The following is a 19801-nucleotide window of genomic DNA, read 5'->3' as shown; positions in this document are numbered from 1 at the left end:
AACTAAACAACCCCATGACTGATACAGTAGGAGGGACAGATGGATGCTGACGTGCTAGGTATCGCTACACCCAGCCGTGTTCAAACATGCTTCTTTTGGTAAGGATCCTTTCAGAACCACCACCACCCCCCATTCTGACTGTGCTCTGTGTGTGTGTGTGTGTGTGTGTGTGTACGCATCCGTGTGTCTGTATCTGTGTGCGTGCGTGCAAACACACTTGTGTGTGTGTGGGTGTGTGTGTGTGTGCGTGCAGGCTTCCAAACACATCAGCCAAAGGGTTCCAGTTGGCGTCTGTAAGGACCTCTCTGGTCTTCTCTCTCATGGGTCCCTGAAGACTTGTGTTTTAAACAGGGTAAAAGCAAGTGTATTGTACTGTGTTAAGAAAGAATTCTCAGGAATCACTATTGTTGAAGTACATATAGAATTGAGTAGTTTTAGGTCCTGGGGACATTGTACGTTCCCAGTAGTGGATATTTTTTCCCCCTGGGATATCTGTGATTTGGGTGGGGTTCTATTTTCTTGGTGTGTGTGGAGGATTTGAGATATTAAGTGCTAACTTCCAAAAAAAGAGGACAAATCGTCGACCGTTTCTGCTGTGTGTGCCTGGACTGGTTTGAAGGCATTATAATCTTAAATGGTGCTACATTATGCAAGTTAGATTAGTAGATTACTGGGTGCACCACCACTAAGAGACAGGTGCTCTAAAACCCAGCCAGGACGATCAAGGAGCACATCCAAACGTGGGTGACGAGCGAGGTTGAACTGACTGACACATTTGCATTTGACCAGTTTATTGTTTTCTGCCTCTGCCTGAAAACATTCCAAGTATTGCTTTGAAAAAAAAAAAAAAATTGTATTTCTTGTGTCTCTAAATGTTTACATATTTGCACCAGACAATGATTCTAAAGTGAAGTAACTGTGCCAGATTGGAAGGTTCTGCTATGCTGTGCATGTCCACCACTCAGCAGTGGCCTTCAGGGCTGCGTAGACGCCGTGGCCAGGCTCTTGAAGTGCCTCCATTGTGCTACTATGCTAACCGTGCAGCCATACGTATGTATTGGTCTTCTCGTTCATCATTATGTTTTGCTGTCCTTTTTAAAAGAATATGTTGAGTTGGATTGTATTTTTGTCCTCTTCTATTGATGATCATTGTGAATGTTACATTTCTGATTTTTAAAAACAATGTGTAATTTTTTTATCTGTGTTCAAGCGAGGGATGACTTTTTTAAGGGTCTGTTCTGTTGCCATAGTTCATGGGCAATGTGAAATCCATTTTTGATTGGAAATGGCAAATACCACTCCATTTTCTAGGGGGCCGTGCCTCTGTCAATATAAATACTTTTGTTTTGGTTTATTGTAATCTCCACATCAGGTCTGCAGTGGGGGTTTTGTTTGATTGATAGGTGGTGTCTGTCTCCAGACTCAGACACTCAGGGATGCAGCACATCGCTCCACTCAGACATGGCCACTCTCCTCACCAGACACAAATGGGCATAGAGTGCTCAGCCTGCTTACATTCTCTCTCTCTCTCTCTCTCTCCTTCACTTTCTCCCTCTCTCTCTCTCTTTCACTTTCTCCCTCTCGCTCTCTCTCTCACAAGTGGGCCACAATAGGAGCTTGGGGTTATTTTTCATTTTCAGTCTCCTTCGATCTGCCTCTCACTGTGTTGTTGTGTTTTTTTTTTTATTATTATTATTATTTGATTTAATTTTCACATATTCTCCTGAAAGATGAACTACTGAAAACATAATCTGAGGAGTGGGATGTTTCATCAGCCACTGCGCTGATGGGTGAATGGATGGACATTCACAGATGCGTTAACATTTTGAGGTCATATCTTTAACAGGAGATTCATTCATGGCTGAGTGTTTAAAAAAAAAAAAAAAAAGCAGCCATCAGATTTGAGGAGGTAGAAATTGATAGCCATTCTGAGGATTAGCAAGGCATAATGCATCTTTAGTCACCCCTTTTCCAATTTCCCAAGAAACTGGTGTAGTTGTAATTGCCATAAATGTAGCGCTGGCATTGATTGGATCTTCAGTGGCTATTGTCGGGAGTTAAAAAAGTATTCAAGGGACTTGGATTATACATCTCATTCTGTGAATTTGATAACATTGTGTTGTGCAGTGAGTCTTGAATGGTCAATGAGTAAGTAATTGATTAGTGTCATGGCCAATAAAATGCCAGAAGACCTCTATCAGATACTTTCAATGATATCTTATCACTTTCACGAGTCAAGTGATGATGTAGATTGGTATATTATCCCCAGCATGTAGATTATCCCCAGCAGCCTCAGCTTTGCCTCTCTCTCTCTCTCTCTCTCTCTCTCTCTCTCTCTCTCTCTCTCTCTCTCTCTCTCTCTCTCTCTCTCTCTCTCTCTGCTCTCTCTCTCTCTGTCTCTCTCTCTCTCTCTCTCTCTCGCTCTCTCTCTCTCTCTCCTCTCTCTCTGCTCTCTAACTGGGACTACCTGTGGCAGTGTGACCAAGAAATGTTCACCGCATGTTTAGAATGTTAACTTGATGCAAAATAAATGTGAATCTTATGCAACTCAATTCAAACTGCCTCTGCCTTATTCTCTCATTCTCCATTTGTTGCGCTCCACGCTGCGAATGTGTAACCACTACCAGTACTAAATCAGAAGAGGCTCTGAATGGACGTACTGCCTGCCCTTATCAGAGTTTGTCAGCAGATTTTGTAGTACCTTCTTCCAACCAGCCATGAACTTCGGCCCCTGTTGTTTTCTGGGCTCCCCGACACTTCTCTCTTTGATTCGGGTCGTGTCTAAACAGAGACCTTCTCATCCCTGATCGCCAGCCCAATTAGAAAGCCCGGTGTTTATTTTAAGCTGTGAGTGAGCCTGGGTCTAACAAATGCCTGGCAGCGAAGGTCATTAGCCCCTAGCAAGCCTGAACCCCCACCCCCACCACCCCAGAGCCGCTATTTACCTTGCGATAAAGCACTCTCCATCACCATCACATCCACCGGCTCCAAATACAAAGTGGGGGGGGCGGGGGGGGGGGGGGGGGGGGTGCTGAGTCAGCAGGGTATATCAGCCAGGCAGCTGCATCCCTCTGCTCACCTCAGCCCCTTATCATCCTCCTATGGATGTCGAGTCGAGAGGTGAAGTCTGTTTTTAGCCAGAATCGAGTCCTCTCTCACATCGGGGCCTCCCACTCCAGATGAAGGACAAATGACCTCCACGAGCACTGCAAATGAACTGGAAGAATGATCCAAGGATACGAGGAGTGGGGTGGCGGAGTGTACTTTGACGCGAGCGCGCTGTGGTTTGTTATGGTGTATCATTACGTAATGATGAAATGTCCCTCTCTTCTTGCCTTACTTCCTCTCATAGCTGTGGCCAGGGATTTGCCCTGGGACACAATACGCTCTGACCTTCTGCCTGGCCGTGCAGAGGAAGCGCTCTCTCTTCCGTCTCTGAAAGGCGCTCAAGTGCCTAGCGACCACCTCTCTATTTATGGGCTTCCTCCGATGCAGGCCAAGGGGAAGTGGTCCAGTATTTGGGATGTCCTTGGCTACTGTCCCAGGAACCAACGTTACCCCCTTCCTACTGCACATAAAATGAACTGGATAAAATAGTGTGCTATCTTATTTCACATGTCCAGCTTGTCCTACATTGTTTTTTCTTCTGTATGGCTGAGCAGCCTTATAGTCTGCCGCCTATATGGTTCTGCATGAGCAGTACATTTCCCCGAGTTCAAAGCATTTCATGGAAACAAAACAATAACATGCTTCTGTTTACCTCACAAACAATGTTACAAGAACCTCCATAGGCCTGTGCAGGTAGTGTCTTTGTTACAAGCTGAATATCCTGTATTGATTGCGGATGAAAAAAAAATACCTACTGTCTCACAATAAATGAATGCCAACATAAGTCTTTAATTTCCATTTAACTGGAAAAGTTGTATTATTAACTAAAGAGTAAAATTACTTTTATGAAGTGAAGACCTGCCAGCTATTCTTCAGACAGTCCCAGGGAATAATAAATCCAGAGAACAGCTGAGTCTTTAGTAAGCACCAGGCAGGCTGATTACATACACAAACACTGGGTGACAGTCATTTATATATACCAAACCATCTAAACATATTAAGACTGTCCATTCTGGAGAGGGCACTAGCAGTGGTATGCCTCCACGGGTGAGGAATAATATTGTGACTGAGATTAGGGTTCAGATGGTGACCCCCGACTAAGCACTTTCCTTAAAAGGGCTTGTCGGGGCCCTCTGCTGACCGAAGGGTACCACTGCAATCAGGGGGCCCACACACTACGCCTCATACATACAGTCAAATACTCAAATACAGTAATCTTATCTGGACAAAATGTCCAACATCCCAAAGAGATGGGTCAGATAAGAGGCCTAACAGTGATTTAAGAGATAGAGTGGGGAGAGGGGATGAAATGACCTTCACTTCATCTGACTTGAAAAGTGAGATGGACTTTGTCCCTCCTCCTCCCCCCACACACACACACACACAGCACTCCTCATCCCAAAGCATGTGAGCTTATTGACCCGGCGTACGTCCACTAACTGATATCTTTCACATTACTGCCAGAGGGAACACAAACATGGCTAGACTCCAAGATGCCACTTGACATATTACTGTTGTTGTAAGCGAATGCATTTTCTCCCCTGTCAATACGCGGAGCATGTTTGTTGACGGGTCAGAAATGAGGAGCTTTGTGAGGAGCTGTGATTTAGAGTTGTAGAGTTTCGTGTGTGTGTGTGGGGAGGGGGGGGATTGTTGTTGTCTTTTTTTCCTGCTCTGATCCAAGGTTCTACGGGGTTGCTCGGGGTGAAGCACACCCACGTCACGCCGGGGCCGGGCTCAGGGCCGGGGCGGCAGCCTTGTCTCTCCGCTGACCCCCAGCACACACCGTATCTGCAGCCCCCCTGCACACACTGCCACACGGGCGCACGGCGTCGGCAGAGAGAGGGCAGGAGATGGAGAGAGAGAGAGGGCAGGAGATGGAGAGAGAGAGAGAAAGAGAGAGGAGAGAGATGGAGAAAGAGAGGAGAGAGAGAGGGAGATGGAGAAAGAGAGAGGAGAGAGAGGGAGATGGAGAAAGAGAGAGAGATGGAGAAAGAGAGAGGAGAGAGAGAGAGAGGGAGATGGAGAAAGAGAGAGGAGAGAGAGGGAGAAAGAGAGAGGAGAGAGATGGATAGAACAGGGGTGCATAAAGTGACAAGAGTCAAGATAGAGAAAGAGAGGGAGTGGGGAAAGTAGAAAGAGAGAGAGAGACATTAATAAGGAGGGAGAGGAGACCAAGGTGGACACAGAGAGAAAAGAGAGGGATAGAGCCAGGGAAGGGTGAAGAGAGGGAGAGATTGCTGGAAAGGGTAGAGAGGTACAGTGAAAGGAAGAAAGAGAGCAGAGGTGATAAGTGGAGTAAACTGGGAGCTCTGTCCTAGGAATGCAAGTGTGCAAGGCTACATCCATCTGAGCACACGGCAGGACAGGGCAGTGGATGAGCTGGAGGAGGAGGATGGACAGAGGAGGGGTGGGGGCAGCATCATTTGGCAGTCTTCATGATAACTGTCAGGGTTACTGCCACAGACAGATGGCTAGAGACAAGGGCCTATGCCTGTACTGGTACCTGTCTGTGTGTGTGGTGGGGGTGATGCTGTGTGTGTGTGTGTTTTTGTGTGTGTGGTGTGACTGTGTGTGTGTGTGTGTGTTTTTGTGTGTGTGTGGTGTGACTGTGTGCATGTGTGTGTGTGTGTGTGTCTGTGTGTGTGTATATCTGTGTGTGTGTGTGTGTGTGTGTGGGTAAGAAAGTGAGCGTGTGTGTTCCCTAAAAGGGGTAATGATAGCCACACCTGAATGAGACACACTCCAGGAGCGTGGCAGAGAGCAGAGAAGACGTGCTTAACTGAAGGGCAGAGAGATAAGAGCCTGAGGACCACCATGCACATCACACTCACACACACACACACACACACACACACACTAACACACACTGAGGGAGAGATAAAGAGAGATCAAGGCTATGAGCTACTGCAGATACTTTTTAGAAATTTCTCTCTCTCTTTGATTTCCAAAAAAAAAAAAAAAGTTTGAAAATGCGCTGCAAATGTGAGCCAATTGGATTGATTGGATTGAGTGCCAATATCAACCAACCAAAGACATATCCACATCTTGAATGATGAATAGAGAAAGAAATATCACTGACTGCGGGACATCGATTTAAGTCGGTTAGACCCACTCTAAAATGGAGCTAAATTCACTCTTTATTTTGGCTTTTAAGGGTCTCATTGTCTGAGCAGGCATAATGTAGAACTGTAGACCAAATATAATACAAGCATGTTTAGACTCGCTGTGTCAAACTGGTAGGGTGAGGTCACAACAGTAGGTTCCCATTCCTGAGATATCAACTTTGTGCTCTGACAAAAGCCAGTGTTGGGCACAAATCAAAAAGATGAAGGTCTTTTTTTCTTTAATTCATCAGGGATGAAGGCTACTTTTACTTTTTTGATTCAGCAAAAAAAAAAACGCTGTTTCTTTTATTAAGATTACATTGGTGCCCTGTAGACCTAAATTGCTTTGACCCCCTGTTCCCAGTTTGCCTGGACACATTGGTCTTTTCCAGATGGGGAAATAAAGTTATTTGTATCTTTGAGCTGCATGATGCACTGATGCTGGGGGCATGCATACAAGCCTTGTTCTTTTCACTGGGGAAAACACTTGTTCATTTCATCCCAAATGCAGGTTGTGTTAGGCACGCACTCCTAATGCGCTCCCACCCATCGTACAAACATGAACTTTTTACGGAGCTGCACGCTTCAGTTTGCTTTTAGACCATTTACAGAACAATAATGACCAATTACACTCAACATCCGAACCAGGCGATGGTGACCTTGAATGTGAAGAAATCATTTCAATTTGGCAATGCATTCAACCATCTGTGCTTGGTGAGATATTGAAGTGTCTCAAAACTAGACAGCTGTGTTGTGCTTGGGTGTGATTCTTTCCACTACTCTCCTATCTGGGCCAACAGTATATTGGCAAGAACTACTTTTAATAAGTTTCCATATCAAACAGAAAACGACAAGTCTGAAAAGACAATTTTAAAGGGGAGTCAAGGAAAGAGGGGGAGTTGACTGGAAGGAAGAGGGAGACAGACTTTGTTGTGGTAAAATTATATTTGCTGGACATTTTGAGTTCCAGCTGTTTATATTCATCTGGGAAATGCATAAGACAATGCAACAAAAGCATTAAGAATGGATCCAGCAAAATGACCACCTCAATAGAATACCCACCCCTGTGCTCTCCTTGTCCCTTGCATTGCTTAATTTTCACATCAATATGAACGTCATTGAGATACAATACTACAGTACTAATGTAATGTGCTACAGTTATTCTGTGCAAAAGAACGTTCTTCTGAATGCCCATAGCACATAGTGTATTGCAAAGATCTTAGAGTGTAGCGCTCTATATAATCTTTGGTGTATAGGCCTACTGAAGCTTACACCACTTTTAGATGAAGTTACCACATCCAACCTGATGGTGGTGGTGTGTCGACAGTGACCTCAAGGTGAGCTACCCTATACAGACCATTCAACTGCAATGGAGCAATGCTGCAGTATTATTCTGCAGTATTATTACCAAAAAACGTGGTAGCCTAGGTCAGTGTTTTTCAACTTTTTTTGTGCCACGGCACACTTTTGACACTTGAAATGTCCCACGGCACACTAACATCCCGTGTGAAGAAAAAATAAACATACCATAGCCTAAAATTTCAAATAATACACAGATATGGCCTTATTATGGCTTCTATGCAAGACCTGCTCAATAAAACAAGCGCCCTCTGTTTCATTTGTAGGTGACTATATCTAATTTAATTGTTGTTATGAACTGGATATGTGATGATTCTGTGAATACTGGATATGGGGCCCCCGTTGTACAATGCCTGCCACAAATAGTGCAATCATACAATCAATGAGAGCATGTGGTTATAAATTATTTGATGCAACAGTTGCTTTTCTGGACCAGTGAATGACATTTGGGTAATTTTCTGCGGCACACCTGATGATCTCTCACGGCACACTAGTGTGCCCCGGCACAGTGGTTGAAAAACACTGGCCTAGGTGAATGAATAAAGAAAATGGCTTCTGTTCAAAATGTTTTTGTACCCTTCAGCTAGCCGAATAAATGTTTATTTTGACTTTAACCAATCCAAGATGCAGCATACTCCGTGTGGTACAGCAGAAAGACTGGGGTGGCTAACCTTAGAAGAAGAGGCTTTTGATTGTTTTTCCATTCGTGTTGCCACACAAAACGCATTTTCTATGCGGAGAGGCGCAGGTGAGGTATCATTACATATTCATTTTTAAGGTTAATACAACTACGCCTAATCGTTGAATTAAACATACATATTGGCCAGAAGCTTTGATTTATTCGAAAGGCCATTATCACTATTGCAATCAACCCTTTCTTTCTCTAAAGTGGATTACAGGCCAATTTGTCCCTGCAGGTGTGATTGTCATGCGACTGTGTTCGGACATAGGCACGTCTCATTGGGGCATAATCATTCGTATGCTATTTAAAGATAGATAGATAGATAAATAGATAGATACTTTATTGATCCCCAAGGGGAAATTCAGGAAGTAAAAGTAGCCTAGCCTATATTATTGTTGGAATGAAGACTGTTGACCGTTTACTGATTGCGAATATACATACTTCACGCAATTTAGCTAAATATAGCCTAGGCCTACTGTTGAGTAGAATTAATTCACATAATTTATTTGCGCGACGTTGAAGTTACGGGGAACCTTCTGCCTCTCCTTGCTTTGCTCTCTTATCTGAAATGGGCTACAACTGTTGCTGGCCAATCGCGCTGCGGGTCTATGATAGGTCTGCAGACCTAAACGTACTTTAATTGGAACATCTTTGCTCTAAGTCCAGTAGGCTACCTTTTAGTGTGGAGGCTTCTCTGTGAGGGATGCAAAACAATGACGGCGCTGGGAATAGCACCATATGGGTCCACTTGGGCGTTTTTGTTCTTGTGTGTGTCTGAGTGTCTTGGGGAAGAATTCATGTGTGCACAGGTCTGTCATTCCATTGTCAGATTTCCAACAGTGCAAAATGGAGGATCATCAGCAGGCGCAGGTTAATGCGAAATATTGAAAAGACGTAGGCTACTGGCTGATGGTTTCCTCAAGTGTAGGCTACACAATGGAAATTGGAAACTGTTTTACTGTTTCTTAATCGTTTCATTGTGGTGCGGCTAATTTGTAGCGAAAATAATTAGGCCAGGTCGGTCTCACCCCGTGACGAGCTAAATTTGGCCTAATCTGCACCATCCGACAATTGCTTTAATAACATTTCGTAATGTTAACATTGAACATGTTTTAGAATAAATATAATAAGCCAAAATAGGCGATGTTGGAGGCTATACTCCATAATTTATTTTGCATAAGCATGGCATATTATTGAGTTTAATTATAAGAAATATAGGTGTCAATAGGTTTCAAATTCAGTTTGACAGGAGCTGATGTGAAAAAATACCAAGGATAGCCTATGTCTATCGATGTCAGACGCCATAAATCAAATCCTGTTAAAACTGAAATGAATTGTCATGGTACCAAGTAAGCCACTTGAGCACTATAATTGCCGTTTTTTTTTTCTTTAGGAACTTCTGTCTAAACTTGATATTACATGTATATGATGACCTATTAGGCTACTGATTCGATTTCTCTATTTTCCTTTATCTGTTTGCTTCAATTAATCTAAAACAGAATGATGTGTTCAAGGTTTAGCAATATGTTATAGGCCTAGATAGATAGATAGATAGATAGATAGATAGATAGATAGATACTTTATTGATATATATCTTAGCTCCTGCATTGTCAGATTTTTCCATCTTTTTGCGTCCTAGCTTATCATGACAACACGACACGACACAACACAATAGGCCTACGAGCTCTTCTTTATCATCATCATTATTGTTATTATTATTAAGGAAGTTAAGTATGTTTTTTTTAATGGAAATGTTATCCTATTATTGTTATTATTAATATTATTATTATTATTATTGTTGTTGTTGTTGTTGTTGTTGTGTAGGCTATGGGTGTTTTTGTTGTTTGTTTGTTTTGTTTATGGATGCGATTAAAGTTATCTCAACGTTTCACAAGTCATACCTCATATTATTAATAGTGCTATTATCTAGCTCAAATTGTTTAGCCTATAATGTATAGGCTTGTGTTTTTCATACCCCTCTTATCTTTGACTGGGTTGCCCTTGAAAATCCGCAATAAAGAGGAATGCGCAACAGCCTGTTCTGAAGGCGACTGAAAAGGATGCACGTCGACTCATCATCATATTCTCAGTCAATTTGGGTGCCTTTGGTAATCTGAAATATACCGGGTTTCTTTAGTAGCCTAGCGAACACCTCCCAGAGTTGCCTTGTTAAAATTGATCGCTCATGTTCTCCATGGGCTGCCTGAGAAATAGTCAAAGCAGGCCAATTCTCTATTTTAGTTACACGATCTAACATTATTCACAACTAAACGAAGAAGGGATTATTTTTCCACGTGTAAAAAACGTTACAGTATATATTCACAAAAGTTTCACATTAATTTACATGAATTAAAGCTTCTTGCAATTGCGACAATAGGCTACAAGAGCAAAATATTTAAACACTGATCGTCGTGTTTTCTTTTTGTAGTCCATTCTTTATTTTAAAATGTATTCAATTTAATAAATGTTTTATGCATAGGATTGAAAATCTGATTGATAATTGTCACACGTTTTAGCCGATGTGTTATATGTATAACAAATGGCTATAGGCCTAAATAAGAATAAGACTAGGCCTATAGGAGAGAGACAATGACAATCAAGAAGTTCTGCAAGCATTTAACTAGGTCTAATGTTTCAGGTAATGCTAATGTTAATTATCTAATGTTTCATTTAATTGCAATAATGCCTAGAAAAAGAGAGCCTCAGCCTACCTGCTTTCTATAATTCCCTCGCAAATTGTCGCACGTCTGAACGATTATGTTTTTGTGAACGCAAAGCCATGTAAGCTAGGCTACCATAGCCCCTTCTTGTCACCACAGGCGCACTGTAAAATCTTACCTACTGCATCTATCCACTAGCCTTACCAGGGCTGCCAATGGAACAGACTAATCGACTAATACTACTCGACTCCAAATGCACGTCTTTTTGACGATCTTTAACGAGGCGGAAGAGAGGACTATATGCTTATGGTCGGCGGTTTGTCTCCTCCTAATAACGAATACCTGTCTCAGATAGGACGTCTTGCCTGTCCATCACTTGCGCTACGGCCTTTTTCGCTCCCCCCTCCGTGTAAATATGACGAGGTGCCGCACTCCGTGGTAAAGTCAGATGCTACGGGTTGATGGGGCCAACTCAGTGGGTGTGAGCTTTCTGCAAGTGATAAACTCGTGGTCATCGTAACCAGAATAGCGAGGGACCTGGATCTGGTAGAAGTGAGAGTAGCATCAAAGTTGGCATACAAGACAGTCATAATTGCTAAACCGCATCGGCGTTGAGAACAGCGCGGATCTGCCAGGTAACAATTATGTCAGGTTGTCACTTAATTCGATTGTGAATTATTTCTGAAATCTGAAAGCGGTTGAAATGTAATTGATAAAGAGTTTCAGCGCGCAAACAGGTAACGAATTGCCTAGCGACATTAAACTATATATTGGATAGCCGATGTTCTCCCGAACTTAAATGGTTAAAATGAGATTGCATGAAATGAAACAAACTCATTCTATATTTTAATAGCCACTCATTTACCTTCATTTTGAAATATTATCTGAACTCTGAAATATTTGCCTAGTTTGCCTGTGTCAGACAATATGTAATTGGTAAATTAAATCTATGTCTACTGACTAAACAACATTTTTACATTAGCTTACCTTTGCAGGATTATTAGATTTTGACATGAACGAATTGTTCTAATGAAATCTGACTGACATTTTTGACAGGAGACATTCCGTGAAAAGGAATGGAGTACAGTTATGATGTTGATCTGGAAGAATTATGTCCTGTTTGTGGCGACAAGGTGTCCGGATACCACTATGGACTACTGACCTGCGAGAGCTGCAAGGTAGGCTACAGTAAATGTTAAATTAATCTGCGCAATTCACCATTTCACAATATGTGAATTTGTCTATGACTATTTTAATTATAGGCTATATCTTTTGTAGTTCTTAGAGCACATTTCACACGAAACAGAATTTGTCACAATAACTACAGCAAATGCCATGGTCAATGCTGTCATTTTTATTGACTTTTTTTTTTTGTCTTTCTCAGGGTTTTTTCAAAAGGACTGTTCAGAATAACAAGCGGTACACTTGCGCAGAAAGTCAGGACTGTAAAATAGACAAAACACAGAGAAAAAGGTGTCCATTTTGTCGATTCCAGAAATGCCTCAGCGTTGGAATGCGATTAGAAGGTATGCCATTAATCTGAACGCATTTATTCCACAGGTTAGGCATACAAGACAAAATACAGTCTATTTCAATTTAGGAAGCCTACTTGGCGTTTCGTAAACATACTTCCAGTTAAAAATCCAGGGAAATCCAGTGTTTTATTTTCAATTAGTGTGGCAAGATCGCCTATTTAAACAATTGGATGTCTTTGTTTTACCCGCCAGATATTACAACTTTAGCCAGTCAATTAGCCTATATCCTACCAGGCTATTAACATCAACACATTTATGCCAGTTCTAAACTTGGTTACATAGAATGCCTAGCTTATTCTGGTAAATTTCCCACGGCCGAACTGTTAGAAAATGTAAGAGTTTATCAGTCGTCCTGGACATAATATTGAATAATTTGTTTAGGTTTGGTGCCAGAAGCTATAGTGTGATCAGCTATCTTAATTAATAGACTTATACACTGCGTAACAGTATAGCTCTAGACTGACGCAATATTTTCAGTTATTGAATTTGAATTTGATCCTAGCCTCAATTAGACTGGCAGCTTTTTCTTTTTTTTTCTTTTTTTTAACAAATCAGAGAAATTAAGGGATTCAGCTCAGTCTTACAATTTGTGTTTAAAGAAACTCTGCAAAATGCTAATAATAAAACGACCTATCTGTCTTCCAGCTGTCCGCGCGGACCGGATGCGCGGGGGCCGGAACAAGTTTGGCCCTATGTACAAACGGGACAGAGCCTTAAAGCAGCAGAAAAAAGCTTTGATACGAGCCAGCGGACTCAAGATGGAGTCCACGCCGCCGTTAGTTCCCCCCACGCAGACGGACTATAGCTTCTCTGGCAGCCACCAGGGACTGCCGCCCGTTCCCAAGAACATCTTACCCGCCACCCCGAACACCACCACACCCACAGACTATGATCGCAGCCTGTACGGTCACGTATCGCTGGGCATGACCATGCCTTCGCACGGGCCCTTACTGAACCAGTACCAGTATACCTCCTTCCCCAGTCGGGCTATCAAGTCCGAGTACCCAGATCACTACACAAGTTCTCCGGATTCTGTGGTCGGGTACACGTACCCAGAGCAGGCGTACCCAACCGGCGGGTCACCTCAGCAAGCAGGCGTGCCACCCTTGGTTCTGGAGTTCCTACGTTGTGACCCAGACGAGGGCCAGGTGCAGAGCAAGATCGTGGCCCACCTGCAGCAGGAGCAGAACAGTCGAGGCAAACACGACAAGCTCAGCACCTTCGGCCTGATGTGCCACATGGCGGACCAGACACTCTTCTCCATTGTGGAGTGGGCTCGGAGCTGCATATTCTTCAAGGAGCTCAAGGTAAGTTGATCAGAGAAAGTTGTATATGTATTGAATGTATTAATGTTTAGGAACTAGTTTCAGTTTTGACAGCAAAATCGGACCGATTACGGGCGTAAAAACTACCCAAAAATGGACATGGATACAGATGTAGCCTAGCTTCTGGTGATTGCGAATGTTATGCTGTATTTTGCAACACATGTCATCAGTGGTCAAATAAGTTGTCACACACGGAGACAGCCCAGACAGTCACGTGTCCACCGCCCGCTATTTACTGAACTAATAGGGGCTTGTCCATTGAACTCTGGCGATGAGATGATGGTGGCAGGGGCAAACAGAACAGTGTTACACCAGCAGACAGTACACGAGGGTGTTGAGGGAAAAGTGTAGTGAGGTGTGTGCAGGGCCGGAGTGGGGCCACTTTTCAGCCCCGGAGTTTCAGGCCCAAGAGCGGCCCACGTTTTCCATAGTGGTGGAAATTGGATAAATGAAGCAACATTTCAGCTCTTAGGCCTACTATCCTGTAGTTTTTATTAGTACCATGGTTCAACAAATGTGTAAAGGTTATATTAATTCACTTCAACTGAGAAGTTAACAAAAAATATTCCACTATTCCACAAGTTAACAAAAACAGAAAAAAAGAAAGACAGAAAGAAAGAAAGCCTTTGTAGCCTATCCCACGCTTCCACAAAGAAGCATGAACTAATGTTTTGGCTACATGTTTTTTGCATGGGTAGGCTATATTGTTGTTTGGTGATTTAGCCTACTCCTTTATTAGCCTACATCCTCTTCTAAGCAAACAAGGCATATAGGTTCATCATGTAGCATAAATATTTTGCTCTTTCTTACATTAAATAACTTTAATTTATCCTCTCTACTTGCCCCTGTAGTCATGGCCTCCTCATCACTAATTTCGGGCTCATCATTTTCAGTGGATGCTAAATGTGCCAAGCTTCTAGATTAGGCCTACAGACAAAAGTGGCAATGATTATTAGCAGTTATTGGGCTAATATTGGACGTTTGTAGCGTTGTCAAGCTATTTGCAAGCAACCTATTACATTTCGTAAAATATTAGCCTTTTGTATCTGATTCATAGACTTTGCAGTATGCAAATATTAATAACAAAACTGAAGTTTGATCTGTGTAGGCCTATGCGGTAAATATTGTAGCCTCTGAGCAGCAGATCAACCAGACCACCTGGCCGTTTCAGTCCTTCCTGGCCTCTTTCTACCATCCATCCTTCCTGACGCTTATGGCTACTGTAGGGCCGGGCCGGCTATCCGTATCTGAGAAAACTTTTTGGAAAAGACGGGCTATATGGACCCAACCAACTCTTTTTGGGAGGGGAGAACTCCCTCACACGGTAGGCTACAACCCATGCAGAGGCAACGGTGCCATGCACAGAATGCGGAACGTGTAGCCTACTTTAAGCGAAGTTAGACTAACGTGACAAATGTCAATATTTTTTTTCCTCGACCGGCCCAAAAGTGAAGCGGCCCACCGGGAATTCTTCCGATTCTCCCGATTACCCACCCCGGGCCTGGGTGTGTGTAGGTGGAGGGATTCTCCTTAGGCCTACTCTTTGACTTTTAGGTGTAATTAAATGTCTGTGGTCTCTCGCTGTTGCCTGTATCGTGGCTATTAGCACTGGTTAAAGACAAGGCATTTGATAGTGCCAGGGCTTATTCTCTCCCCTTTACCCTTTATTTATCTCTGTGGCTAGTTTGAGCCCAGTTTTCTATGAATTCTAGAATCTGCATAATATTTGTTTGAATATTGAAGTATTTGTTAGAATCGCACTGTGCTATATCAAAGAGTGGAAGTTTTGTTTGCTCATATTGGGTTGTAAAACATTATAGCTGACAAAAGTAATGTAGCCTATATGATAATGTACATTTTTATTACTATCTACATATATGCATTATATGTAGTCTATGCTGGAATGTCCTTTACATTTCATTAATATGCTGTATAAATAATTATTTATAATAAATATTTTCTTACTTATGGTTTAAATTATATTATTGCTTATAGAAATAATTAGCAACACAAAACTAGATAGATCAAACATATTATTTTCTTCACCCAATTTGAATACCACTTTAAAAGCTTAAAAAACTATCCCTTTGCTGTAAATGAAATTATACACTACTATTTGAGGTAGCCTAAGGACTTTTATCACACACACACACACACACATATTCCTTATAATGAACATCAATGACATTTTTAATACTGGCATTTAATTATACTGTAAGTAACGGCATTTCATGTTGTCACGAAGACACATAGCAATAATTCTTCGCATATATGTATAAAAACATTCCCTGGCACGGCAGTGATGACACAGTCCAGAGCTATGCCTCCTGGATGACTGGCTCTGGTGGGCCGTGCAGGGGAGGATCGTGCCATCAGGGATGACTGGCCAGGGGAGTCACTAATGGAGGCTGATTCAAGGAGCGAAGGGGAAGAGAGGAACTCAAGATGGACTCAAGTGCCTTGTTACCCACTTTGTGCTGAAATGAGTTCGGCTAGTGGCTCTTGCCCTGCAAGTGCCCTGCGAAGGAGCAAGCCAGCACTTAGAGAGAGAGAGAGAGAGAGAGAGAGAGAGAAGGAGGGGATTATAAAATAGGGCAGTTCAACTGTGGTTTCCAACCTTCATGCAGAAGATATGTCAAAATAAGAGCGATTCTTGAGTAGAGTGGTGATTTGTGATAGCTGCTGTGCAGTTGTGTCTCTCTCTCTCTCTCTCTCTCTCTCTCTGTGTGTGTGTGTGTGTGTGTGCGCACTCGCATATCTATAGCCAATTCATTAGAACGTAGATTGTTTTCCTGCAAACTGAGCTTTTATGCTATGCCAGGAGCTGAGGAAATCAAGATCTTTTGGATCTTTTTGTGCCAATTTAACAGAGATGTTGGCCTCAGTATACTTTGCGGTGAAAAAATGGCTTCCACAACTTTTGATGACTTTTCTTATCTCAACCCCCCACCTTCATTCCTTTGGTTATGGCCCTGATGTGTGTGCATGTACTGTATGTGTGTGTGTGTGTGTGTGTGTGTAGGCACAGCGATTTAAGAAATGCTTGCAAGCACACACGTGTACGTGCCTTTAGCGCTGCCATTGCATTGTACTGTTGCAAGGATTGAACATGGCAAGGTCGTGTGCACGTGTGCTAAAATAGAGAGCTCTTGAGACACGGCCGGGCTTGGTTTGGAGGAAGGAGACACTCCACTGCCTGGCCTCTAACTCCCTGAGATTCTCATTCCCACCACAATTTGGCTATTGTTCCACTCGGATAAGCACCAGATGAAGACAATGACAGATTTATATCCAGATGCATTTGGCCATTTATTCCTGGGACAACTCCTTTACTTTCATGTTTATGCTTACTCTTAATATTAAAATATTTATTTTTGGAAAACAAATTGCAGCAATACATTTGAATACATTATCTATAACAATTTGTTTGTGACTATATTCAAATTGAACTAAACTTGAATTTGTTATAATTTTTCAAATTTTCTTGAATTTCCCCTGGGGATCAATAAAGTATCTATCTATCTATCTATCTATCTATCTATCTATCTAACATATGTTCCTCTTATAGGCTTAGAAGGAATTTTAATCCGTGGTTTCTAGTGGTTTTAGAATTCTATACAAGGCCTCTCAGAAATACTTTTAGCAAGGTCTTATAGTGTGAGGTGAATCTGCACAAAGAAATCCATTAGAGCTTTTGATTTGAAACTTTTCTTGTGCCCCCAAACACTTAAACTAGCTTGCTGTGGCGACAGACAGCAAGGGAGCGCTTCAAAAGTATTTTCTCTCATAGTAACTGCATTTTGTCCATCAGATAAGTAAGGAATGCCTGCACCCACGGCTATTGTGTTAGCTTATTTTGTGATGACACATTTAGTCTTGATGATTAACTTTTCGAGTCCCAGATGACTTGGATGTCACTGTTTTTTATATAGTGAATTCCCCTCAAAAATAGTTTTGCCCTTAATGCACAATCTGCTAGCTGCCAGCAATTTGGTAAATGGTTTAATCCTACCAAGGCAAAGATAGCTGAATTTTTGCCATTGCGTCTTCCAATACTTTCACTGTTGGTGCAAGTGAACTTTGATGTGGATAAATGGCAAGACTGTTATCAAGAACGATTCAGTGTCCATGTTATTGAAGGTTTTCAACCGCTTCTTTATATTATACAGAAGCTGCTAATGTTGACCGTTCTTTCAATTCATCCAAACACTTCTGTCACCTGCCCCCGACTAAACATGCTCACTGTAACATGCTCAGTGTTTAGTTGGGGGCTATTGGCACTTCAGTCAGAAGTTGTGATATTGTAATTGAAGGTTACTGTGAAATGATTGCATTTCACCAAATAGTTTGCTAATTTGAGAAGCACCAACCAGATCATTTCTTTTGGGGTTGAAATCAGTTCAATTTTTTATCATCTACTTGAATAGTGTGTGTGTGTGTGTGTGTGTGTGTGTGTATTGCTGCATGCTAACCACGTACAATAATCATTTGTGCTGTTTCTTTTTTTTCCATGCCAACTGCTAAGCCGACACTGTCTGATATTTGACAGCACCACACATCCACCTACTTGTTGATGGGTAGTTTCCAGGTCTTTGTGTCCTAACAACACAAATGCCCCCCCCCCCCCCCCCCCACACACACACACACACACACACACACACACACACACACACGATGACACACACACACACCGACATAAATACATTCAGCCCCCCCTCCCCACACACACACATATATAGCTGCACACATTCACACATGTTGACATGAACGCACTCATGCTTTCAAAAGCAGGATATGACCAGGCAATGTATTTGCCTTGCACACACAAACACTGTGTTTGTTTAGACTGTGTATTACTGATTAAATGGTGCCATCAATGTAGAAAGATACAAGCAAGTCGATTAGCATATCTGTTCTGCGCTTCCTTGATATCCAGTTTAGCTGCTTGTTTTTAGACTGAACCTTGGACAGAGACAAAGGACATAAAATATCCGAATCATAACTAGCTCAGTTATTTGTGTTGTTTACTTTTTGCTTTTTGCTGCCCATTTCTCGTATCTCTTGTGCCATTCCACTGCATAAGCTGCTAGAAGAGATGTTTGTGTTTCTTACCCACTCCTATTGATTAAGAGGAGAAAGAGCTTTGGCTTCATGCTCTGCAGAGGACAGAAGTGACTCCAACAGTGGTCAGCTCAGAGCGGCCATCACATTGAGTCTGTAAATGAGGTGTGCTCCTGTGAGCTAGAAAGTCAACAAGTACAAATGTGTGACCCGTATGTCAACAGCCTCTATTAGTGAGTGGCCAGAGGCCATAGACTCTCAAAGGATCTGTGTACATCAAACATATGGTCCGTGTCAATGCTGCGCTAGTTTGTAATGTGAATGGTGTGTCCTCATGAGATTTTATGTATAGGTTAATCTTTAATGTGAATGGTGTGTCCTCATGAGATTTTATGTATAGGTTAATCTTTGTTTTGCTGTCTGAATGTAAATGTGTTCAGATTTAGCATCCATGGATACATATGTATTCATTTATGTATTCATATATTTCTGTATGGATGTGAAAATGGGTTGGTGTAGCCTATACATAGACAATTGTGTTGTGAATATCTGAATTGAATAGGTATACAATATTTAAAAAATGGGATGATTGAATTATTCAAAGAAGCATATATACATTGTATAGCCCCGTTTGTATAGTGGAAATGTATTTAATATTTGATATGTTATATGTAGGTAAGCACAGAATGGCTCTACAATATATCCATAGATTCTAGATGAGCGTCTCAACGATTAGAATCCAATGATTTGACATTGAAGTCCATGTACCAACACCATTAAACCTGAAGCCCCTCATAGATGCCAGCGTACGGTATGACTCCAAAAGGAATGTGTCGCACACTTGCTTCCCATGGCAACAGCAGAGCGGCACAAAAGAAGAGCATGCCTTTGTGTGGGGCACATCTCTCATGCAAAGCTCAGGATCTTTGGATGATGGCGACACACTCTCCTCCTCTCCTCACTC

The 19801-nt window shown here is 42.2% G+C and overlaps 1 protein-coding gene across 1 annotated transcript in view; it reads left to right on the top strand.

The window, feature by feature from the left end:
- The first annotated feature begins 11369 nt into the window (after positions 1–11369).
- nr5a1b (nuclear receptor subfamily 5, group A, member 1b) overlaps positions 11370–19801 on the top strand; it is a 14525-nt gene continuing 6093 nt past the window's right edge. The window contains exons 1-4 of the mRNA XM_042060006.1: positions 11370–11551; positions 11973–12094; positions 12301–12442; positions 13097–13758. Of these exons, the coding sequence (XP_041915940.1) occupies positions 11993–12094; positions 12301–12442; positions 13097–13758 (906 nt within the window). The 5' untranslated portion in view covers positions 11370–11551; positions 11973–11992. The remainder of the gene's footprint in view (positions 11552–11972; positions 12095–12300; positions 12443–13096; positions 13759–19801) is intronic.

The sequence above is a fragment of the Alosa sapidissima genome, chromosome 13 (assembly GCF_018492685.1).
Source record: "Alosa sapidissima isolate fAloSap1 chromosome 13, fAloSap1.pri, whole genome shotgun sequence".
In the NCBI taxonomy this organism is placed as follows: Eukaryota; Metazoa; Chordata; class Actinopteri; order Clupeiformes; family Clupeidae; genus Alosa; species Alosa sapidissima.
The sequence above is the reverse complement of the archived record's forward strand: the minus strand, read 5'-3'. Positions and strand labels throughout refer to the sequence as shown.